This window comes from Macaca fascicularis, chromosome 2 (genome assembly GCF_037993035.2).
Source record: "Macaca fascicularis isolate 582-1 chromosome 2, T2T-MFA8v1.1".
In the NCBI taxonomy this organism is placed as follows: Eukaryota; Metazoa; Chordata; class Mammalia; order Primates; family Cercopithecidae; genus Macaca; species Macaca fascicularis.
Genome location: NC_088376.1, coordinates 184,811,489 through 184,837,742, shown reverse-complemented (window position 1 = coordinate 184,837,742; position 26,254 = coordinate 184,811,489). Strand labels below are relative to the sequence as shown.

General features: G+C 38.9%; 1 protein-coding gene across 2 annotated transcripts in view; it reads right to left on the bottom strand.

Moving 5' to 3' along the window:
* GABRR3 (gamma-aminobutyric acid type A receptor subunit rho3) overlaps window positions 1-25,688 on the bottom strand; it is a 54,878-nt gene extending 29,190 nt beyond the window's left edge. The window contains exons 1-4 of one of the 2 annotated variants that reach the window (XM_045385353.3): window positions 25,230-25,688; window positions 15,424-15,536; window positions 8,895-8,962; window positions 3,118-3,341 (exon numbers count right to left, since the gene is read on the bottom strand). In XM_045385353.3, coding sequence (XP_045241288.2) covers window positions 3,118-3,341; window positions 8,895-8,962; window positions 15,424-15,536; window positions 25,230-25,354 — 530 coding nt within the window. In that variant the 5' untranslated portion in view covers window positions 25,355-25,688. Of the gene's footprint in view, window positions 1-3,117; window positions 3,342-8,894; window positions 8,963-15,301; window positions 15,543-25,229 lie in introns of those variants that run through there. The other variant, XR_010584682.1, reaches the window with a different exon arrangement.
* Window positions 25,689-26,254: the final 566 nt, after the last annotated feature.

Sequence of the window (26,254 nt, the reverse complement as noted above, 5' to 3'; positions counted from 1 at the left end):
AACATATTCGTTTTGGTGTATTCCTAGTACTTTAAACCTAGAAGGGACCCTCTGAGGTGTTTCAGTCCACTTCCTTCATAGTACACGTGAGTGACTTCATGACCAAGGAGGCTAGGTGGCTAGGCAGTGTCAGAACCAAGCCGGAACCAGGGGATCTGGCTCTGGGCTTGGATTGGCTCTACTGTTGGCTGGAAGAGCTGTGCTGACAACAATTTTGAGTTCCTCCTGTGTTAGAGAATCTCCAAGACCGCTCTCAGGGTCAGCGATTCACTAGTATGACTTGCAGAACCCAGCAAAGCTGTTGTCATCTTGGTTACCTATATTATAATGAAAGGACACAGATGAAAATTGACAGTAGAAAAGGGGCACAGGGCAGAGTCCAGGAGAGATCAGGAACATGTTTCCAGTTGTCCTCTCCTAATGGAGTTATGTGGTTGGTGCTTAATTCTCTCAGCAATGATATGTGACAACACCCTGGGGACATTACCAACTAAGGAAGCTCACCCAAGACTTGGTATCTACACTACACTTTCTTTTTTTTTTTTTTTTTTTTTTTTGAGCCGGAGTCTGGCTCTGTCACCCAGGCTGGAGTGCAGTGGCGCGATCTCGGCTCACTGCAAGCTCCGCCTCCCGGGTTTACGCCATTTTCCTGCCTCAGCCTCCCGAGTAGCTGGGACTACAGGCGCCCGCCACCTCGCCTGGCTAGTTTTTTGTATTTTTTAGTAGAGACGGGGTTTCACCGTGTTAGCCAGGATGGTCTCGATCTCCTGACCTCGTGATCCGCCCGTCTGGGCCTCCCAAAGTGCTGGGATTACAGGCTTGAGCCACCACGCCCGGCCGGTATCTACACTTTCAACTGAGAGTAGCCACATAGTCATGACTGACCACTCACATGACTGACCTTAGTCTCCAGCCCCTCCAGAGGTCAAGCTGATATCCAGGGGCTCAAAGCCTCCACTGTAAATCACATTGTTAGCAGAAACTATCTGGCTTGGCCCCCAGCCCCCAAGTAAACAAAGATACTCTTATCAGTTAGGATATTCCAAGGGGTTAGAGGTTACCCTGCAAGAGCCTGGCAAGGGCCAAATATTTCCTGGAATGTGCAGGGTAAGAAAAATTCACTGAGTTAATTATTTACTGGACTTCCCCCCACCAAAATTAATTTAAAACAATTCTTTGTCCAGATAGTGCCCTTCTGCTCCTGATTCCTACTGGGGCTTGACTCCAGTAGGTATGAGTCCGACGCTGCTCCTGATTTAAAAGTCCTATTGAGGCCAGGCACAATGGCTCACACCTATAACCCCAATGGTTTGGGAGGCCGAGGCAGGCAGATCATTTGAGGTCAGGAGTTCAAGGCCAGCCTGGCAAACATGGTAAAACCCTGTCTCTACTAAAAATACAAAAATTAGCTGGGCATGGTGGCGGGCACCTGCAATCCCAGCTACTCAGGAGGCTGAGGCAGGAGAATCACTTGAACCCAGAAGGCAGAAGCTGCAGTAAGCTGAGATTGTGCCACTGCACCCCAGCCTGGGTGACACAGTGAGGTTCTGCTCCTCCCCCCACCCCCATCAAAGAAAACCCATTGAAAGTGATATTTTCCTTTAATTGCATTTTTAAAAACATTGACAGCGCTTATAAAATGCCTGGCAACAGCTCTGTGCTGAAGTGGGTAAGGAATTTTTTTTTTTTTTTTTTTTTTGAGACGGAGTCTCACTCTGTCGCCCAGGCTGGAGTGCAGTGGCCAGATCTCAGCTCACTGCAAGCTCCGCCTCCCGGGTTCATGCCATTCTCGTGCCTCAGCCTCCCGAGCAGCTGGGACTACAGACGCCCGCCACCTCGCCCGGCTACTTTTTTTTTTGTATTTTTTAGTAGAGACGGGGTTTCACCGTGTTAGCCAGGATGGTCTCGATCTCCTGACCTTGTGATCCGCCCGCCTCGGCCTCCCAAAATGCTGGGATTACAGGCTTGAGCCACCGTGCCCAGCCAGTAAGGTATTTTTAATGAGCAAAAATAATCTGAGTTTCCTATTGCTGCTATAATAAATTACTACACATTTGGTGGTTTAATACAACAGAAATTTATTCTCTCACAGATTTGGAGGCCGGAACTCTGAAATCAGTATCATGGGGCTGAAATCAAAGTGTCATAAAGGACCTTCTCTTTTAGCAGCTCTAGGGGGAAAATCCATGTGTCCTATAGCTTCTGGTGGCTGCCAACATTCCTTGGCTTATGATCACATTGCCTCCTCTTCTTTTGTATGCATGAAATTTTCCTCTACCTTTCTATTATAAGGATACTTATTATTGCATTTTAGTCCCAACCAGATAATCCAGATAATTTCTTCCCTATTTCAAGATCCTTAACTTAATCACATCTGTAAGGATTCTTCTTCTTCTTCTTTTTTTTTTTTTTTGGGTCATACATGATAAGCTTCACAGGTTCCAAGAATTAGGACTTGGATATCTTTTGGGGTATCATTTTTTTACCCTACTTTAGAATTTTTCTAAGGTTTGTAGGACATTTAAAAAAGCTGAGTTGCTTGGGTTTACCAAACATTTTTAGAATTATCCATGATAAGCCACTCAATATGCACAGGACTCATTTGACTAAAGGAAAATATGGAACATTAAAAAGGGAGAGCTGTTATAGCAAAGTGTTGGAATGCACATTTTAAATTAAAAGAAAAGAAAAAGAAAGCAAATTGGTGTTAGCTTGAATGATAGCTATAGCTTCCCATGAAAAAACGAAGGAGACAATTAAGAAAAGTTATTTAGCTAATCCAAGGTTCCAAAACTGCAGGGGTGGGGTGGAGTTGGTGAGGAGGAAAACAGGCTTGTTTACCTATAATATTCTGTGCCAGATTTTAGGAGTTCCATAATTCAGCTCCACTCTATTTGTCTAACCAACATATACCCAGCCTGGGTATAGTTAGAAAATCATTTTTAAAAATCAGGATGTTAGAACCAGGGGAAAATCACATCTTATGCTTGTGCCCCAATCTCCAGCAGCATTAGACAGACAGCAACATTGTGAGTTTCATCTGAAATGAGCGCCATCAGCTTTGGTGCAGACGGCTGCAGTACAAGGAAGCCAAAGGCCATAGGCAGCTCTCCTTACCTGAGACTTAGGAGGACGTTTCCATCAGGGTGTACGCGCAGCATGATATTCTCCATAGTCGTATCATGGATGAAGGATCTTTTAGAGTGGACAAAAAAGATATCAGGCACCCAGATCTTTCTGATCAATCTATGATCAAATGTCATGCTTTTGTTTGCTGTGCTAGGAAAGGAGAGCCTCTCGTCTTTCCAGTAATGCCTGAGATAAAAAGTCATTGTAAAGTCCTAGACAGAGAGAAAAAGATACCAATCAAAACCAGTAGGAATATGGTTCAGGATGGCCACTCAACACTGTTAGTCCAAGGACTCATTCCCATGGTGTTAATGACTTTTAAGTGAATGGCTAATATTGTAGTTTCAGGTTGAAGCTAAGAAGATTGTGCTTTGAGCTTCTCCTTCACATGAAGTCTAGTGAATGTTGAGAATTTCTGGGAGTTACAATAGAATATTCAAGTTGGGGAAGGGGAACCAGGTTATAAATGGGAAGCATTTCTGTGTAAGCATTCTGGTAAATAACCTAAAGAGATTTCAGAAGAAAGGAACCTGAAACTTTACTATTTTACTGTCCATTATTTTATTGTGATTTCCTTTTTCATTCTAAATAAATCACTTTTAAAATTGATTTTGTATTGATACTCATGTTATTTTTGTTAAAGAAGTTTTCCCAAATTGAATAAACTATAATCCCACAAAAACACAGATACAATGTTTATTAGAGCTATTCGTGTAAAGCAAGTTGTCAGAAGTCCTGGGACAGAGACAGAATTGTCCTCAGCTTGAGAGACAGAAAGCATATTGTGAAATGGTAGTTCTCAAAGTTTAGCGTGCAGAGATTAACTTTTGAAGTTTGTTGAAATGGCACATTTCCCAGAAGCTAGTTCCCAGAGATTCTGATTCAGTATGGCTCAGGGATTTGGATTGTTAATGTTTATTCTTACATTGTAAGAATGTATTGATGAGAGGAAAAAACTGTACTAGCATTATATTAGAAAAAACAGTTAGTTTATTTCATTAATAATTTGAGTTTTGTTTGGCTCTCAGATGTTCCAAATATTTCGTTGTTTGAATAGAAACTCCCCCAGCTTCATCCAAATTATTGGCTGTTGGACAACCACAATTTCTTACTTCTTACTATTTTGCAATTGCTTAATTCTTACTATTTCACAATTGGTTACTTCTGACTATTTCACAATTGCTTACTTCTTACTATCGTTTTTTTTCCAACGATAATCAAATTTTTCTTGAACTAGTGCATATCATAGAACTTTGGCATTTATTATACAAACAAAGGATACATTTCAGTAAACTCTGAATGAGTCACCAATTAATTATGAGCTAGTTTGTCCTAGGTTCAGAATAGAGCTATATTGATTTATGGCTCTGGATTAATCAAGGAACATTAGCCATGTGTAATTTTGAATTAGGGTGAGGGCAAATAAACCGAATGGTTCTTTCATTAACATAATACAAGGAATTGTGTGGGTTACTGCACAGAGTGCCTTAATAAGCATATATTTAGAATTAGATGCTCTGTCTGATCTGAAGGTCACTAGGCAAACATTGAGTTTATGCAGTCGAATAGCAGATGCTGGTGCATGTCGGTGATACAGCAAGTCACCACACGCTGGCGCTATCATCAGGAGCAGGCCAAACAGCATTCTGGGAGGCGGGTGAGACAAAACTTAAATGGATAGAAAGTGAAGTTAGGGTGGACAAGAGAGTAGAAAGAAGTTAAATGAGAAGCAAAACCAAATAGACAAAGCAACAAAGACAAAAAAACAACACTAGTGGGAGAGGGCGAATCACTGACAATTAGAAAGCATTTTCAAACGCGGCATGTGAACTCAGTCCAGTTTGATCTGATACGGACTAGCACAGCTAACCTTATTCAGGGGGTAAAGATGATGTCCAGGTCTGGGTGCTGCTGGTTAGAAACAATAAGGATTTTAGATGCAAACTGCGTCATTCAGAAATGACTTGGATAGGCTGGGCGCGGTGGCTCAAGCCTGTAATCCCAGCACTTTGGGAGGCCGAGACGGGCAGATTACGAGGTCAGGAGATCCAGACCATCCTGGCTAACACGGTGAAACCCCGTCTCTACTAAAAAAATACAAAAAACTAGCCGGGCATGGTGGCGGCGCCTGTAGTCCCAGCTACTCGGGAGGCTGAGGCAGGAGAATGGCGTGAACCCGGGAGGCGGAGCTTGCAGTGAGCTGAGATCTGGCCACTGTACTCCAGCCTGGGCGACAGAGCGAGACTCCGTCTCAAAAAAAAAAAAAAAGAAATGACTTGGATAATATGCCAGGAGAGGGGAAATAAAGGGTTGATCTCAGAGCACAACAGGCTCGAGGAAATATCAGTAAAAGAGCTGCCTTTGGGTAGGAAAGCGATAAAATCTTCTAAACCAATCTCTTTTGAGTAGCGAGTCCTCTTGGTGCTGTTCCCTTTTGGAGGGGAATGGCAAATGAATCTTTAAGACTTACATTGAACTGAAATAAATATTGAATTAGATAATGATAAAGACGAGGCAGACCATTAGCTGAAGAGTTTACAGACTGAAACAAGGTGAAACAAGGTGTAATGGGTCATAGAAGATTTTGTTCAGACTTTTCTAGAATTTTTATGTGTCCTGAACTTTTCCTTTAGTGAGTTGGAGGAATCACTATACATAAAAAAATATGGATTAAGGATATAGAGGAAAAGATTATTTGATTTTAGTGATTGATATTTTCTAGGTCCCTCCCTTAACAGCTGTTTGTTCACTTTCTGTCTCTTTTTATCTTTAATTGCGGTATTTGCATTATTACAAAAATAATACATAGAATCTAAATTTTAAAATGTAACACTCTGAAAATCACTATATATGCTAGAGTTTATGTATCAATAATACTTACTCTAAAGTATGTATAAAAGCAACTTTTGAAAGTTTTATAAGAACGCACATGTAAAATATTCCAGAAAATGGAATGAAATTCAAGGATTCATGTACATAAAAATGGCCATCAAATGAGTAGATTGGATAAACAACAAACTAAATCTTTTCAGATGCAAAATGGCGTTTGAAAAGAAAATAACTTTTCCCAATTCATGGAAGAGGTACTCTTTGGTTTGGTTTTATTAAAAAACAAACAGAAAACCAGACTGCCATGTTTAAAGTAGAAAACAAAGGACAATAAGCATCTGGATAAAAGCTGTGATCTCAAATGACTCCAAGGACCAGGTGGGCAAGTTTAATGAAAGAAGCAGGCTGACTCTAGAGCAAAGCAAGGCACGGGCTCCAGGACAAACTGGAGGGCACAGGCCCCATCTGAAGGCATTCAAACTTTTTTTTTTTTGAGACAGAGTCTCACTCTGTCACCCAGGATTAAGTGCAATGGTGCGAACTTGGTTCACTACAACCTCCACCTCCCAGGTTCAAGTTACTTCCCTGTCTCAACCTACTGAGTAGCTAGTACTACAGGTATGTGCCACCACACCCAGCTAAGCTTTTTGTATTTTCAGTAGAAACAGGGTTTCATCATGTTGGCCATGCTGGTCTCGAACTCCTGACCTCAAATGATCTGCCCACCTCGGCCTCCCAAAGTGCTGGGATTATAGGCATGAGCCACTGCTCCTGGCCCAAACATTAAATTGTTTAGTACTTTGGGTAGAATGGAGAAAAAAACTAAAATTCAAACCAAATATAAAATTGAAACCAAACCAAAACATATTCATAAGCTGCATCTTACTAGTAGGTACCAGTTAGGGCCTTTGTCATTAACACCTGAAGGTGGTGTAGGATTGATAGAAAATGAAAAAGATCCATCTAAAGATGATGATGGAAAAGACAGCAACTGAGGAGAAAGAAATGAGATAGAAAAAGCGTTTAAATATAAAGATACATAGCCATTAGGTGAGATCACGTGATAGAGTCCGGATGTTTGTTCCCTCCAAATATTGTGTTGAAATGTGATCTCCAGTGTTGGAGGTGGGGCTTGATGGGAGGTGTATTAGTCCATTTTCACACTGCTATAAAGAACTACCTGAGACTGGGTAATTTATAAAGAAAAGAGGTTTAATTGACTCATAGTTCTTCATGGCTGGGGAGGCCTCAGGAAACTTACAATCATGGCGGAAGGCAACGGTGAAGAAAACATCTTCTTCACAAGGCAGCAGAAGAGAGAGAGAGAGCATGTGCAGGGGAAACTGCCACTTTCAAACCTTCAGGTCTCATGAGAACTCTCTCACTATCACAAGAACAGCATGGGGGAAACCGCCCCATGATCCAATCACCTCCCACGAGGTCCGTCCAACATGTCAAGATGAGATTTGGGTGGGGACAGAGAGCCAAACCATATCAGGAGGTATTTAGGTCTTGGGTGCAGATCTTTCAGGAATAGCTTGCAGCCATCTTGTTAGTAATGAATGAGTTCTCAATTATTTCCCATGACAGTCTTCTCCCTTCCTCACCCCTGCTACCCGGAGCTGGTTGTTGAAAGACCCTAGTACCTCCCTCGACCCCCCATTCCTCCTTCTCATGCCATGTGATGCCTGCTGCCATTAGTGGAAGCTTCCTGAGGCCCTCACCAGGAGCAGATGGCGGTGTCATGCTTCTTGTACGACCTGCAGAATCATAAGCCAAGAAACCTCTTTTCTTTATAAACTGCCCAGCCTCAGGTATTCCTTTATTGTAACACAAACAGACTAAGACCGCAAGGAAACAGCTATTGAAAATTTGAAGCTATAAAGGCACTCTTTCTTTGGGATAGAAAAACAAACTAAAGAGGGCTCAACCAAACTCTGAAACTACATGAACAAATTAACAGAACAAGAGTGGGTAAAAAGGAAATATATCTGAAAACAAATATGTAGGTGTTTGTATGTATAAGCTAGCAATGGTATTAACTATTCTTTCTTAGAGCAAAACAACTTAAAAAACCTAAAATCACTTAATTAAAAAATGTCTCTGGTAATTATGTAAACAAGGAAGGTGGTCCTAAATTGGGAATAGAGAAAATAAAATGGAAAATTACGGTTGATAATATTAAAACATAAAAATAGCTAAAGTGCTTAAGGGACGGGAAGAAGAAACAAAAAAGCAAGGCATGCAAAATGTCGTAAAAGACAGAAAAAGGCTAACAGGAAGGTTGAAGATAAGGGGTCAGTTTCAAGTTTTATGGATATTTCATAGAGTGAATAATACTCTAGGAAAATACAGATGCTTCACTGCAAAATTAAATAATGGCAGTCTCTTTTAGATCTCTAGAAAAATATAAGGGAATAGACAAAATTTTAATTAATTTTTTAGTCCCATGAATTTAAAAAAAGTATTTATCCCTCTGCTACTGGTTGTCTACAGGTAAGCAAAATTAATATCATTTGACATATTTGAAAGCAGTCCATCAATGCTGGTTCAACCGTTTATTATTTTATGGGCAAAGACTCATGATTTAGATTTCATATTGCACATATAGTACGGTCATCCTTCTGTTTATACAATTGTTCCAGTTCTTGCTACATAGGTAAACATATCATGATGTTCTACAGTGTTCCACCACTAGAAAACCATTGGATGGAAAATAGAAAAGTAGAAAGGGAATGAGAATTGTAATCCAGGGTAAAATGAAGTAGATAGAAGAGAGCCGAGCAATCATGACCCTATTATTAAGCAAAGTAGGAGACATAAATAACATACATAGTTAAAATGACTTATTAAAACACTAGTGATTTTAACACTGTCGAGTTTCTGTCTTTTCAGACAATATCCCATGAAGAACAATATCCCATGAAGAAACTTACCATGTTAGTCTCTGAAATGCTGTCGATGCTTTCAACATGGACATCTATACCTACTGGCACTGGGGACCCTTCAGAAAGAAGAATGGGTAAAATCCTGAGAAATGCATTATAATCATTTTAAAACCATTCAAAACAGACAGATTAATGCTCTTGATAAAAGAAACAAAGAAAGATTTAGAGGAGTCAAGCCTGAAAAGCTTCCTTAATGAGGCTGAGGCTACGTAATGCCTGGATGTGCTACGTGGAACAGGTATGCCTATAATTCAACAGCCCTTTACATGCATAATACTATAGAAACCCAAGGTATGTCTTGCCAGTCCCTGTATCTTTTCTGTGACTCTTCCAGGAATTAACCGACATCACTTTCACTTTATTAACAAATTCCCTCTTTTGGATCCTCAAGTCCATGCCCTCGGTATCATTTTTTTATTTTGAAAGTTTTCAGTTGGCCAGGCACAGGGATGGCATGCAAATATATTCCTGCTTCAGGCTTCTGGAATACCTCAGTTGCATCTTAACTTCCATCTTCTTCCTGATATATTGGATCAATTACTATATATCCTACAACACTAATTATGACGAATTTTTTTTTTTTTTTTTTGAGACAGTTTCACTCTGTCGCCCAGGCTGGAGGGCAGTGGCACAATCTTAGCTCACTGCAACTTCTGCCTCCTGGTTCAAGCGATTCTCGTGCCTCAGCCTCCCAAGTAGCCAGGATTAGAAGCATATGCCATGACACCAAGCTAATTTCGTATTTTTAGAAGAGATGGGGGTTTCACCACGTTGCCTAGGCTGGTCTCAAACGCCTGACCTCAGGTGATCTGCCTGCCTTGGCCTCCCAAAGTGCTGGGATTACAGGCGTAACCCGCTGCACCTGGCCAAATTATGACAATTCTTACATGGTGTTTAATGGTAATTTTGATTAAGCATTAACTTGGGAACATCTCACTATTATTCCTTCATAGGGTTCTGCTCTGGTGCTTTTTTCTGTGTATGTGCCTTTTTTCTTGAATTAGTAGAATTATTAAAATAACAGTTCATGAAAATATCTTCGCCATGGCTCCAAATAAAATGCCATGGTATTTTAGATTGACTAAATCCTCCCAATAATTCCAAAACTCCAAGGGAAGAAAAAATTTGGAAAGGTCTTAGAGGAGTGGCAGAATGCCCCAAATGAAGTTCTAGCATTAAAGTCACTCAGGCTAGAGTTTGAAACCAGCTGCACAATTGTTATGTGAATGAGAGTAAATAATGTCTCTAAGCTTAGTTTACCTGATTTATAAAATTTGTCTAGTAATACTCACCGTGGAGACTCATTTGAGGATTAGACATAATACAGTTACTGAACTTAGTTGGTAGTCAACAAATGGCATATAATAAATGTTATGACTACTGCAATTAAGCAAAAATGTAAACCTGCCCCTTAGGAATGCAAGCCGCTACTCCCAATCCTACGCACATTTAGATAATGAATCCAATGTTCACTAAAAAAAGAAAAAAAGAAAAAGATACAGTGCTTCCAGAACTTTTTTTTTTTTTTTTTTAAGCCAGAGAGCAACTTGCAGTCAGTACCTCATGATTTATAAATAGATCCTAGTTGCTGACAACTGTCTCTACAAGCCTGGGGACAGTCATAAAACTGTCCTCCAAAGACCTATTCATGCCACTGCTGCCCAAGCACTGAAGCCTAAGGGTTGTTTGCAGGCTGATCTGAGATGGGGGTTAAAACATAGCTTGTCTGTTAGGAATGGGTTTCTGGAAATAACTTCAATTTCTTCCTTCAGTCCTCCAGATTTATACTGGTTCTGGTGGGGATGAGCTCTTCCGTTTGCAAGGAAAATGTATGCTCTTGGGTGCTGTCTGGCCTCATTTCTTTCTTTTTTTTTTTTTTTTTTTTTTAGATGGAGTCTCACTCAGGCTGGAATGCAGTGGCGCAGTCTCGACTCATGGCAACCTCTGCCTCCTGGGTTCAAGCGATTCTCTGGCCTCAGCCTCCCGAGGACCTGGGATTACAGGCATGTGCCACCACCCCTGGCTAATTTTTTTGTATTTTTAGTGGAGACGGGATTTCACCATGTTAGTCAGGCTGGTGTCGAACTCCTGACCTCAAATGATCCGCCCACTTCAGCCTTCCAAAGTGCTGGGATTATAGGTGTGAGCCACTGCGCCGGGATATTACTTCTGCCTCGTTTGAGCTCCATGTCGCACTGCACCTTATTCATGGGTTTGAGGAACTGTATTATGCTCTAGCATTCTTGAGGACAGAGCAGAGAGTGAGCAGCATGTAAAGCCAAGATGCAGAATCACAGTTTGGGAGCCAGATAAAAGCTCCAAAGATCATTCTTTTTACAAAGAAGGAGCTGAGTCACAGATAGAAGGTGGCAATAAGCATATGGATTAAAATCCGTGGAATTTGTAGCCATATAAACCTGAGGTAGTGCCAAACTTTTGTAAATACCTCAACTCCTCCTGTAATCTGTAAAACAGAACCAAATATATGGTACCTACTTTATAGGGTTGCTGTGATTATGTGATAGAAAGCTTGTCAAGTTCTTAGCCTAACTCCATTCAGATGTATTAAAACCAACTTCTTCGTTATCTATTGGCTCAGTAATAAATGTAACAGTGTAAATAATAATTTTTAGGTACTTTTATTAATTCAGTACCTAAAGCATTTAAAATATAGTGAAAATTAAATAAATATTAACCATTATGATGATGGTTCACTAACTAGGTAGTAGTACACACATTTATAATCCTTTTTGTATATGGAAAGATATAGCATCTATTTGGTTTTTATGCAGGCTGGAATAATGAGGGCTAAATAAAAGTTATACATCTGACTTATATAATGCATTTAAAGTTCATTATATAATATATCATCTAATCTTTTAATTGTAGCTGCTTTGTTAGCTAGAGAGAACTGATTTTAGCTCCACTTGACACGAAGGAGTGCATACTCAGAGAGGTTACAACACTTGCCTGAAACCCAAAGTTAGTTAATGATTGGAAAGTAGCCAGATCCTTCTGACTCACAGTATAGTCCTCTCCTTTGACAAGCAAAGACTGTGCAAGCAGCTTTTATAACTTTACCTTTTGTCTTGACTCTGTAGCCACTATCTACATACTGAAATGATTTCACTTTGAAGAAACAAAGAAATTATTATCTATAAAACTAAAACAAAAAGCCCTTAGTTATGGGAGATGTAAAAGGTAGGGAAAACATAAATAAAGAAAATGAGCTGCAATTTATAACCCAAGTTAAACAAAAAGCTCCCCTAAATTTATATCCTCCTGTTTCCACATAATGAGTCAATTAATCTTCTAATGCTTTATAAAAGTAAAAAACACTGCAGTAGCAGCTGGTTTTAATGTTAAAGCTAATTAGGAAAACACATTAAGGCAAGAGAAGTGCTGAAGTTACATTTAGCTCAAGAGGGAAGCACTATGTGCGTGTGTTTGTGTTGCAGACAAGCATAAAGAAAGAAGAGAAATTAAAGCTTGTCTTTGATATCCTGCAGTCTGATTTCCCCCAAGGAAGGCAGCCGTGAGAACAGAGAAATGGGTCACTGGTATAAGAGCTTCTTATACTGCTCTGACCAAGACAGGCAAGAGAAGGTTAAGGGGTGTATTTCACAGAGCTACCAGACTGACACTTCTGACTGAATTTATGGATTTTTCTGCTCAAACTGATTAAACACACAAGTCATTTGGACACCATTTTGCCCCAGTCTATGATTGTCAGAAAAATTTCTTAATCATGGGATGATTTGCACCTGCCACTAAGCAGCACATTTCAATTGCATTTTTAATGACCCCACAAAGTCGCCTCGGGAAAGAAAGTATTTTTTAAAAAATGCGTTTTCATTTTTAAAAAATATTAAAATGTGTCTCTAACAGATCAAGCAGAGTCGAAATTTCACGTCAATTTCATGTTTTTCTGGGGGGTGAGGACGAGGTAGGGATGGAGAATGAAGGCATACATGTTTTAAAATAAAAGAGGAGAGTTGGCTCTTCCTCATCTACAGGAGTGCTTCTCAAACTGTAAGATTTAGGGGAATCACTGCAGATTTTTATTTAGAATCCTGGGTTGGGACCCGTGCATCTGCATTTCTAACTCCCAGGTGATTCTGCAGCTGGTCCACGGACCACTTTGAGTGTCAAAGCCTCTCTAGACCGCTTGGTTCAAGGTCTGCATTCAAGGATAGTCATTTTTCTCTCAATCTTTCTTCCTTTCCACGGCCTCAAATAATCTCCATAAAAACCCTTTCCTCTAGCATAGGAGCGAATTTAATTGAGGAATCTAACCTGACTGGAATTAGGGCAGGTTTTTGAATTTGTGTTGAAAAGAGTACATCAAGTAGAGAGCTTCCAACTGTGGCTCCGGAGTGGCCAGTTTCAAGCCATTCCTGTGTGACTGGCGCTCCCTGGTGGCCGAAAACCCACAGCCAAGCAAATTTATCGACTGAAGATTCTGCTTGTTATATGGTGGTAGGGGAAATATTTTAAAGAGCTTTTGTAAAATCACAGAGACCAAGGTACAGAATATCTGCGTAGTAGTTGTAGAGCCTATTATATAAACTTTGGGAAAATTTGATTGGGGAAAAACAGTCCATTGAGAACGGTCGTAAGGAAGATACATAAGAGAAGCAGTGAAGAAAAGTAAAAAAAGATAAAGAAATAGAGTCTCAGAAGAAAAAAAAGAGACATATTTCTAAACTTGCTTAATCTCAAGCCTTATTAAATCTTAAATTATGATTCAACAAGTGTGAAAAATGCTCTGCAAAACAAAAAATTCAACTCACCATGATTTCATCTGATGCTGATCACCTAATACAGTGGCTCTCAAATTGTGGTTCTCAGACCAGCAGCATCACCTAGGAATTTGCTAGAAAGGCAAATCGTTGGCCCCACCCAGATCTAGTGCATCAGAGACTCCGCGGGTGGAACCCAGTAAGCTGTGCCTTCAAACCCCCAGGTGATTCTGATACTTACTAAAGTTTGAGTCACAAATGTGATGAAATCAAGGTCAGACCTTTAGAATTGGCCAGCACTGTGGCTCACACCTGTAATCCCAGCACTGTGGGAGACCGAGACAGGTGGATCGCCTGAAGTCAGGAGTTCGAGACCAACCTGACCAACATGGTGAAACCCTGTCTCTCCTAAAACACGCAAAAATTAGGTTGGCCTGGTGGCACATGTCTGTAATCCCAGCTACTCGAGGCTGGAGAATTGCTTGAACCCAGGAGGTGGAGGTTGCAATGAACCAAGATTGCTCCACTGCACTCCAGCACTCCAGCCTGGGTGACAGAGTGAGACTCTCTCTCAAAACAAACAAACAAACAAACAAAGAACTGGAATCAAAAGGATTTCAGGAAATTGAAAAAACAACCAACCACACCCTAAAAAAACCCAATCCTCAATGTAAGAATATTTAACATACGTTTTTGTTTTGCCTGTTAACAAGTTAGTTCTCTGCAGTACCTACATGCCTATTGCACTTCCCCTGGTCATAACCACATCATGAGAAGAGTATCTCCCGCCCTGAACACTTGCGGTATTCATTATTCATCAGAAGGATGTATCTGTTCTACTGCCAGAGGATCTTGCTTCTAACCCTCATCCATAGTTCCCTCATCTCCACATCTCTAGGATTCTCAAAAGTTGTCAGTTCAGGAATTGTGGAAGTGGAAAGCTCCGTCAATGAAAGAAGAATCAGGATGGATTTAGCTGTAAGTCAGAGAGTTTAACCTGATGATTTCCCCATACCCTGTGTATTGTTGGAAAACTTGGTACCCTCAGTGATGCAATTATGTGTACATTAAGCAGTCTAAGGAGAAGAAAGTCTTTGTTCCAATTATGTACCTGTAATATGAATTTTCATCTTCTTTACCTGCCATCGCAACTCAGCTCTACCACTTTCTGTTTTCATGGCCTTGGGCAAATCTCTTAACCTCTCTAAGACCCAGTTTTCACATTGCGATATTAAGTATCATGATAGTGCCTATTTCATAGGGTCACTGCGAGGATGGAATAAGATAGTACATTAAGGAGTATTCTAACACTGGATCAATCTTAATTGCTAGAAGTGATAAATCATTTTTAAAAGACAATTCAGCAGAGTATGTTCAGAGGGAGCCATGGCATTTGCCATACTAGTTCTTCCCCCAAAGAGAGGCATTCTAGCTCATAAGAATATTCAATAAGATTTTATAAATAATATGTATCCAATTTAAGGATTTCAGTTAGAAAATAAGTTGGTGTATAGGCAACATATATCCATTCTCTATTTATGGAACACATACTATTCACTATAGTGTGCATAGTAGGAAAATGAGTTTTTTGGTCAATTTAAAATGGATAACTCATCAATTGTTCTCACTAAAGAGACAGTGATTATAAAAGCCTTCTTTTTCTGTTTTAAACTGATGGTCTTTACTTGCATTTTGGTCTTACTTGTTTTAAATTTTCACTTCCATTTTGACAGTATGATGGGTTTTGAGATGAGTTTTGAGAGGATAATACTCACCTCCAAATCCAGGTCTCATTGCAAAATCGTTGTCCTCTATATGGAGAAGTTGCTCATATTTCTGAGGCCGCACTTTGGTACTGTCATCTTTCTTCATTCTAGTTTCTTGTTTGCTGTTCCTCCAAAGGGGGGAAGAAAAAAACTTTTGAGATACATATGCTTCTGGATATTTTGATTTAGGTTAGCCATCTGTGCTCAACATAGCATGTTCTGAAATATATACATAAAAGCTCATTTTCTCAGTTCATATTAAGCCAAATAGCTGTCAACATTTGTTCTTTATTATATAAGTGTGGAGCAAATAAGGTAAACCAAATTTCAGAGCACCTTCAGTGACAAACTCACTTTGGATTTAATGCACAAACTTGTATTGTTTCTCAGAATACGGTTTTTAGACCTGGAAAATCCCAATGACCTGAGTGGAGGTGATCAAAACTCAGATTCATGGACTCCTGTCCCAGATCAACTAAATCAGCCCCCTAGGAAGCAGGGCCTAGTAATCTGCACCCAAACAAGCTACCTAGGTGATCCTTGGGGTCACTGAGGCCGAACAACCTCTGCACCACGACAGAAAATAAAAAAGACAGCAAGATTGTAAACAGATGAAGGCAGTGTTTTACAAAGACTAAATGAGCAGAAAATACAAGGTGCAGGTTGAGAGCGCACCGGGCAGAATTCCCACCGGGGGTTCCACAACCTGAGGGATGGCAATATTTACACCTGAAGCCAGGTCAAATTGTGAAGTAGGTGATGTCTGTTTTTACCTACAGTTCTCTAGGGCAAAGGAAAGCAGGCAGTGGCCTCTTGGCCCTAGGTGTCCTGATTGGGAATAAGGCCCTGTCTCTCCCTGTGTCGGTGAGTTTAGGCAGGTTGCTGGACCACCCTGGTTTGTTTTCTGCACTGTGACATCTACTTCTCAGCAATCCTGTGGGTGTGGAGGGGGAATGTCTGTTGTAGCAAAGCTCCTTTGTGAGCGACTTGCAGCAGCCTTCAGAGGGAGACCTCGCTCAGCACCTCTTTCCAGAAAAAGGTGGCGGTCATCATCATCACCACCACCATCATCATCATCATCATCACCATCATCATCACCACCACCATCATCATCATCACCACCATCATCATCATCATCACCATCATCATCACCATCATCACCACCATCATCATCATCACCATCATCATCGCCACCATCATCACCATCATCATCATCATCACTATCATCACCACCACCATCATCATCATCATCATCACCACCATCATCACCATCAACACCATCATCACCATCATCACCATCATCATCATCACCATCATCATCACCATCATCATCATCATCACCATCATCATCACCACCATCATCACCATCAACACCATCATCATCACCATCATCACCATCATCATCATCACCATCATCATCACCATCATCATCATCATCACCATCATCATCACCATCAACACCATCATCATCACCATCATCACCATCATCATCATCACCATCATCATCACCATCATCATCATCACCATCATCATCACCATCATCATCATCACCATCATCATCATCATCATCCTCCTCCTCATCATCACCACCATCATCGTGGACAGCAGGAGCAATAACACAAGACCCTGAGGGCTCTACTAAGTGAATCCTAGTCATTCTGAGTAGCTGATATGCTTTTGTATTAAAACATGTCTTCTCCAGGAAACCGATGTGAATTTTAATATAAGACACGTAGGTGAACTTTCTTACACAATAAAGTGACTTTGATGGGGAGAATTTCAGAAACTGGAGCAGCTGCTAGAAGGAATACATCTTATGGGCACCTGAGATCACCCAGTGTGGTCTTTCAATAGGGAAGTTTCTGGTTGAAACCATCAGAGGTTTATAGATGTATATTTTATCATGGATAGAAATGCGGAAGTTGGGAAAAGAAATCTGTTTTTGGTAGAAGGCAGTGAGTTTTATTTTAAACATGTTAAGCCATTATATCCCATGAATAATTGAACATATACAAGGAGTTAGAATTAACTAGAAAAGTTCTTCCAAGGAGTTAGAATGAACAATTTATTAAAAAATAATAGCAGCTAGCTTGTATTAAATGCCTACTATGTTCAAGGCACCAAGCCAAGTAAATATTATCTTCATTGGCATACATCCAAATTATGCTTTATTTGGGACCTATGCCCAGAGTTTCTGATTCAATAGGTTTGGGGTATGAGAATTTGCATGTATAACAATGTCTCAAGAGATCCACTGGCCTAGAAAATAGTAGACATTTAATAAAAGCTAGCTACTTGTTATTATTTTAAGAAAGATGGAAATGTAACTATGAGTGAAAACTCATGAAAATCTGTAAACCCCTTTAGTAATAATCTTTTAATACAGCTAAATGGCATGTCACTAATGTGTCTGCTCAGAAGCATACTTCTCCATGAGATTGAAAAGGATAAATCTTAATTAAGAATCCCAAGAATGCCAAAGGCAGAGCCCACTGTGAAATGCTCTCTTGGCAGCATGCGAAAGCACATGCACCTGTTCTAACTTGAGGGCTCTTCAGGTACACAATGAGATGTTCCATATTTATCTACTTTTACCTTTTTTTGTATTTTTTGTATCTTCTATTTCCCAAAAAGGATCTGCTGCTTAAATACCCTTCTAATGAATTTTGAAAATCTATATATTCCCCTCACACATATTTAAATAGACATTTATATTTCTTCATCATAAATTTTGAAATTACTCAAATATTGATGATTTCAAATAAAACACATTGTTCCTTTAAGTGTATCCAGTGAATCTAACTATACACATTATGCATTTAAATATACCTGAATAAGCTTTTTAAAAATCAGAAATTTTATTGCATTCTTTTTTTAAAAAAATTTCTATCTCCATTTTATTTATTTCATATAATTTTATCACTCCATCATGTATCTTTTTTAAGAAAAATGTGTAAGCAAAGAAATTGACTTTTTTATTTTCTATGACAATTACAAATGGAATAAAACATAATTTGTATAAATACTGATACTTATTAAAATTAAGAATAAAATTTTATTAAAAGTGCATTTATTAATGAAGTGATGATTCGCTTTCCCCAATTATTCTATGTATCAGCAAATGGGTATTACTCATTGCTGAAATAAAGCTGAGTTTTTGCATTAATTCTATTCTTATTTTTTAATCTTTATAGATGAAAATATTGAGAAAGTTTGTTCATATATGTGGAAGTACATGGAATTTGAAGAAATTTTGTTTCAGTATTCTTTTAACAATGCAACTTAATTATTTAAACTCCTTACTTGTTTTTCAAAACTCACACTGTAGAGTTTATCTTCAACAATTATTTTAATGATTTATAATCTGACAAATTAATTAGTGCCTCCTTCAATTTTGTTAAAAGCAAAAAATAGAGAATTGCTATTAAGAAAAGGATGTCTTGTGTAGCGTCATCCACTATCTCAACTACAGTATTTGTAATGATCTCTTTGTATCCAGGAACTTTTTACACACTGAGACAATACTTGCAGGATTCAGGAAGAGGGAGAGGGATGCCTGTATATTGCCAGGTAGGACACAGCAATCATTAAATGGAGGTAATAAAGGAGACTGCAGGTGGCGAACAGATCAGTTTTAAGAAAGAGGTCAGAAGGAAGTTAAAGATCCAAAAACTGTTTTAAAACTACTCATGTCTACATGCCCCTCAGATACCTTGCATCTACCCATAGAGGCATAATACATTGTACCCCAGGAGGACAGGCACCCTGGTTTGAAGGCCTCTGATGCCTACACAGGAAGGTTAATAAAATGAAAGATGAAATAAAACCAAGGAGACAGAAGGAAATTTGCTTAATAAAGGATCACTATATAATGCAGCATCAGATTTAGCTCAGAGTGTTCTAGTCTTACTCTATACACATATCACTTTAAACCCCTTTGTGTCTTCTCTCCTTTCCCTCATTCTAGAAAAAATGATTTCAGTTTAGCAGCTACTGAGAAGAAGCTTTTGGATTTGTTCTGTCTGAGGAGAGGATCTTCTAGGAGTCTGAGTCCTGATGGGATCAAGCGAAGATATCCCAATTCCTGGGAGAGTCTCTCACCGGTATTCCTCATCTTTGTCCTTTCCCATAAAGTATTATGAAGATTGAGAAACAGTAGATGTGAGTCTTGGTAATAGGTGTGTTTTTTCTCCTTCAATTAGGGCTTTTTCCTTCCTGGGTCACACAAAGAAAACGTATTTCTATACTCCCTCTTCTCAGTGTCAGAAACTCTACTGTAATTGTGTGACGAAGAAAGTGGAGGTCTGGGAGGAGGGAAAGGCTGGATTTTGAGTGGTCTCAGGGGGACTAAGAGGGTCTTTGAAGAGGACATAGTAGCCAAAGGATTAAAAACTAGAACTGGTTGAGGAAAAGTAAAGACACCTAACTTATTCTGTGGCATTAGAGTTTTATAAGTGGAATGATGAAAACTCATCTGACTTGAGTCACAAACACTCGGTTGGTTGCCTTATAAGAGTGGTTTCCCTAGAGCCTGGAGGCCTGTATATTTGATGGATTAACTAGAATAAAGAACTAGGTATGATATGAAAAGACTACTTACCCAAGGGATGACATAATTAATAAGCATATTTAAAAGTATTTAATTGAGGGGGTCAAGAGTATGATACCAATTGAAGCCATAACTGTCATTTTATACCTATTAAATTAGCAAAAGACAAAAAATAATGTTAGTGCCCCATGCTGTGAAGGGATGAGGCCAGGTGCAATGGCTCACACCTGTAATCCCAGCACTTTGGGAGGCAAAGGCGGGCGGATCACTTGAGGTCAGGAGTTCGACACTAGTCTGGCCAACATGGCAAAACCCCATTTCTACTAAAAATATAAAAATTAGCCAGGCGTGGTGCGGGAGCCTGTAATTTCAACTACTCAGGAGGCTGAGGCAGGAGAATCACTTGAACCTGGGAGGCAGAGGTTGCAGTGAGCCAAGATTGTGCCACTGCATTCCAGCTTCAGCCTGGGCGAAAGAGTGAGACTCTGTCTTGGGAAAAAAAAAAAAGGATATGATGAAATGCAAATATTTCTATTTTGCAGGTGGGAGTATACATATTGGTAAACTCCTCTAGAAATTCATCTCAAGAACTATAAAGATATTTCATGTGCGTTACTCAACTATTCAATTCCAGAAAAATCATAATTTTCTTGGTAAAGGAAAAAATGACATGTGTGAAAACATTTATTGCTGTTACTTATCTTAGTGGAAACTTGAAAATGAATGTTCAGAAACAAAGGAGATAATTCTTGTCCTTTAATTCAAATTAATAATATGGAGTGATTAAAAATAGCATTATGGTGTCTGTGAAGCAATGTGAGAAATGCTTAAGTGAAGAAAATACAAAACAGTTTCTATGCTATGATTTTAAACATGAAAATATGTAGTTTCATGAATAACGATTAGACGTGAACTTGGAAAAACAAAAGCCTTGAGGTTCTAGGTATTTTTTTCCACATAAAAATCCATTATTGTTATTGTTATTTGTATCATAAATTATCTAGACCAAATTGGACTTGCCATTTAGAATCCTTTCCAAATAAGAATCTGGTCAAAGCTCTCCACCTTATCATTCCATTCTTCTTGTAGTTCTAGAAGCATGGCCTCTTGATAACATGGATGTTTTTCTGAGTCAAGCTTTATTGTGAACCAGTGCACACTGAAGCTCAGTTAACTGTTCCAAATAATGTAAGCAACATTTTAAAAACCTTTTGTAGGCTTTTTGTTTTTCTTTAGAAAAATACAAAATGAACCAACAATGTTCTATTAGGCTACATACATGGATGCAAATTCAAGGAATAAGGTAAAGTAGTGGGAAAATCAGTTGGTCCAATTTTTCATCATGAAGAAAACCTTTATAATTCTTGATCCAATGTTTATTTCCAGACCCTGGATGTTTTTGAAATGTCTTAGAGAAAATGTGGTACATAAGATGTAGTGAATCTTAAGGCTTTGATTGAACTCCTAACTTCTGAACTCTGGAAATACATACCTGACTTTATCAATAGCCTGTCTCTTCTAAAAGAAAAAATCTAGGCAGATGAACATTTCTGTGGAAAAGCCAGCGAGAGAGAATGCTTCACTTGAAACACTACAGTTCCCACATCTCACTTGGACCTCTGTCAGACCAAAAGCTCAGTGAGGAGGCCTCAGTTGCCTCATCTGTGAAATGAGGAAATTAGACTAGATTAGCAGCTAGTCTGCAGACATTTTTTAAAAACAGTCCACATGGTATATTAACTTGGAAAAATTCAGAGAAAAGCCTGGATTTCTTGCTTCTTTTGAAAAAAATCAGAAAATCTGGCCACATAAGGCTCAAGTTATAACAAGAGAAGGCTGTGGGCACGGTGGCTCATGCCTATAATCCCAGAACTTTTGGAGGCCAAAGCTTGAGGATCATTTGAGGCCAGGAGTTTGAGTCCAGCCTGGGCAAATAGAGAGACCCAATCTCTACCAAAAACAAACAAACAAACAAAAAAACAAACAAAAAAAAACATTAGCCAGGTGTAGTGGCACACGCCTGTTGTCCCAGCTACTTGGGAGGTTGAGGTGGGAGGACCACTTGAGCACAGGTGTTTGAGGTTATAGTGAACTATGATTGCACCACTGCACGCCAGCCAGGGCAACAGAACAAGACCTTGTTTCAGGAAAAAAAAAAAAAAAGTTAAAAATTAAAAAACAAACAAAAACAAGAGAAGGCTGAACCTGACCAGCCATTTTCCCTCAGAGGAGCATATACCTTGTAGTTGTAGTCTCTGCCACTGTCTTCTGTCTAGCTTGTGGTAGCATTGGATTTGCCATGCTTGAGAATCTACTGGCTCTTACATTAGGTTCAGGGTAATGTTTAACAAGTGACTCTTTAGGAAAAAAAGCCCCAGTTTATAGTGTTTTATTTCCATGGTGTAAATATTTCCACCATGGCTGATTTCAGGCTACCAACAACATGCATGGCAGAGATGTGCCTAGCACATAGGAGAGGAGAGGAGAGGAGAGGAGAGGATAGGATAAATGGTACAGTATGGTATATTGTTGTATTTCTACCATAGTTACAATAGACCTAAATAAAATAACTTCAAGAGCAACAGATGATAATAAAATGTGGAGAAATCATTAGGAAGTGGTGAGTTTTAAGTATTTGCTACCTTTATCTTAGAAATTATTTAATTTAATTGCAGGCTTATATAATTTAATTTTAAATAATGTGTGCTTTTAACAGCCAGCTGATAAATTTCCTGAAAACAATTGGCTGTTGCAAGCCAGTTTGAGCAGACTCCAGCACTCTGCTGATTATTTTCAAGGCCAGAGTCAATACGTTGCTCTCATAGTATTTTTAGCCCCCAACCCAGCACTCGCACGTAAATGTCACTCAATATAATTGTTGAAAGAATGAATAAATATTCAATGAGTCTATTTGCTTAATCTTCTTTGCATTATCCAGGAGCAAAATTTCTTCTCTAGGTAAAAGGGGAACATTTTCCACCTGCCAAACTTACTTTATTCACACCTCTCCCTACTTTGGTTTTAGGAAACAAAAGGTATCTTTGAATAAATACTTTTTAAAGTCTTTAGATTTCGAAAAAAGGGAATCTCTGGATTAAAAATTAAGGTTATACTCTGAATGAAAACAACTAAAAACAAAACATTTAAGAGCCTTGTTGCATAAAAACTGGCCCCAAACAATGCATATATAAATCCCCCTTATAATTTTCAAAGATCATGTCTTCCTTTCATGTTCACTCTACTAGTTCTCTTGCATTATAGAAGAGTGGATTATTCATTCATTCATTACTTACTTAATTATTGGCTGATAATCAGGTTGGATGTTGGGCAAAGAACCTCACAGTATCTATTCACTAAGGTAGGAAGACTCCTGGCCCCTTATTCTGAAAAATGACTGTATACAGTAATTACTGTATTTTGGTCTAATGCCCTAAAATCTGCATGACAGAGTGCTTGAGTGACAGCTCACAAATTGGCTGGCTGTATTACCCTGCTCACTCAGGGGAAATGCCTGGGTTTCATTCTAAGTGGCTACTTCTGGACCAGGTGATGGTTTATGCAATCCCCAGTGCCCTAGAAGGTTTTTCTTTGAAGAACAAAAGAAGCAGATATAAATTTTAATGAATCCCATTCTGGCTTGTGACTCAAAGGAGCACTTCATTTAGGATATAGAGAAGTGAAAACAAATATGATTGGCCCCACATGGCCGAAATCCTGGCGTTTCCTATGTGGGAAGTCTGCTTTTGCGTAGGCTCTAAAATTCTTCTTTTCCTTTACATAGGATCTAAAAATGAGGCATTTAACATCAGAAAAATTTCTACCTCACCACAAAGAACCAATGTTCCTCCCTTGTTCTTTAAATGTCACCTAAAAAATACACATGGTAGATTTTTTTCTGTAGCAACTCTGCCACTGATAGTGGGCTGGTGTGATGAATTAGCTACTATAATCATCTCTCCTCCTCATCTAAACATCCACCAGACTGTACAAGTCTACTCTTTGGATGAGAGATAATATTTTAAGCATTTAAGTCCATTAATTTTTAAAATTAGATAAAACATACTATAAAATGTAATAAGCTACCTGGAAAAAAAATAAGAGTCTGGTGGTATACTCTTACATTTCCCAAATATTTCCTTAGCTAACTGCTATGAAGAAGACTGGGAAAGTGGTTAAATGGAACAAGACTTCGTATCATCTCAGGTCTGGGTCTGGGAGCAGAAGCATGGAAGGAAAGTGTGAGAGGTAGTCCCTGATTTTTAATTGCAGAGCAGGAATCAGTAATCAAGCAACACACCTCTTTTGGTTTTGGTCATTAAACCTGAGACTTCAGAAGATATTTATTAAAATTTTATGTTCTCTTTCCTGATCTTCCAGTGAGTGCATAATACATATTCAGGATGTGAGGACAATCTAACTTAAACATCTGTCACCCCATTGGCTGCCAGGATTGACCAGATGATACTCTTATCTTCATTCCGCAATTTCTCCTGTTGGGTCTTTTTGGAAATACGGTGCTTGGTGAAAAGGGAAGACTTTCTCAAAGACGTTATTTGATTATTAAAGGTATATGGGTAGTAGGGGGACAAATCATTGCAGTATGCCTGGGGCTGAAGGGATTCCTGGCATTTTTAGTACTAAAACCTATAAAGCCCTAGGCAAGTTGGTGTACAAACAGGTCACTCTCACAGATAGCTATCTCCCTTACTAGCACATCCAAACACGCTCCTGATTATTGATGGGAAGATAATAGTGATCGTGTGTTGATATTCAGGATTTGTCAAACGTATGAAAATTATTGTTGAAAGATAAATGGCTTTAATGCCTTTTGATACTATTTCATCAATCCATGAAACTATATACCCTACAAATACTTGACATTAAATGAAGTTGGTGCTTAGACTAATTTCTACTCAAAATACATTTGAGGAAACATTAAACAAGTATTTAATGTATCAGTAATAAATGTATTACTAATTGAGGAAATACATTCCCTGAAAGAGGATCCTTATATGAACCCTTTAACCGTTTTCTCCGTAAATAAGCATAAATAAATTTACAAATGTCAGCAAATTCCAAGATCTTGCTCTTTCAGATGTCAAACAGAGGTGACTGATGATGATGCATGAATGCTATCTCCAGAGACAGACATGGTTACAAAGATGTGCTACCATTAAAGATATGTTTCTAGGTTTCCTGTCGGTCTGAGGCAACTGGTGAGAGAAACTGGGCAGTAACTCCATGGACTGCACTATGAGCATCTTACCAGATTTGTTTCATTGAAGAGGAGCACCGCTGGTGTGTCATCCTGATGTGAGAAGCAGCACAAACATTTGGTATCAATGTGATCCAGATGTAGGTGAAGGAGACCAACTGGAAAGCCAGGATCATCTCTTCCAAAAAAAGACAAAAAGGATGCAGGTGGATACAGCCAATACTGTGATCACGATTTCTTCTTCATGTGTCTTAAAAAAAAATAAACAGCACGCCAGGGAAAATGTATTAGGGGGTGAAAAAAGACATTGTCTTCAATGCTGTACTTTGTTTCAGTAGATTAAATTGATTCACATCACTTACAGGCAGATATCTATCTGAATCTTCAGCAATATGAGGAAAACAAAGCAGATTTTAAAAATGTTCAGTTTACATCCTTTGGTCCCCTGTTCCAGGGAAGGGTTTTAGTGTGATGCTCAATCCATACTCAATAAACCTTCAGCTGCAGTCCTAGGCAAACAAAGAAGTGAGGTTAAGCATTAATCCTCTTACTCCAATGCAATATCATTGAAATATACTTAGTGACTCAGCAAAATAATATGCTTATTGAGAAAAAAAAGATGATTAATTTAATCTTAATTACACATTTGAAGACCTTTTCCATTATCCTATGGTTCCTTTTAATCCAGAAAGGAATCTTTTCCTCACCAAATGCATACAGACTGCCTCAGCACAAACACAAAATATAATTATCTTTTTAAAGATAAATAATCGTATTTTAAGATGACGGTTTATTCATTGATAACAAAAGTGGTTTAAGTTAAGGTTTATTTAATAGCAAGCAACCCAGTTAATAAAAATGAACTTAATCCTGGTCAGTGTGCAAAGCACACACTGTCACCGTTAAATTACAGCCACATACTCTCCTAAAGGTGCTTTGCATACTTAGAGAAAATATTTAGGAAAATATTTCTACTTCACATATGCGAAGTACCAATGAATGGTCATGTCGTTGAAATTAATCTTCTTCAACTGGAATACCACAAGGTGAGCAACGCAGCAACAGCTGCCCTTTTT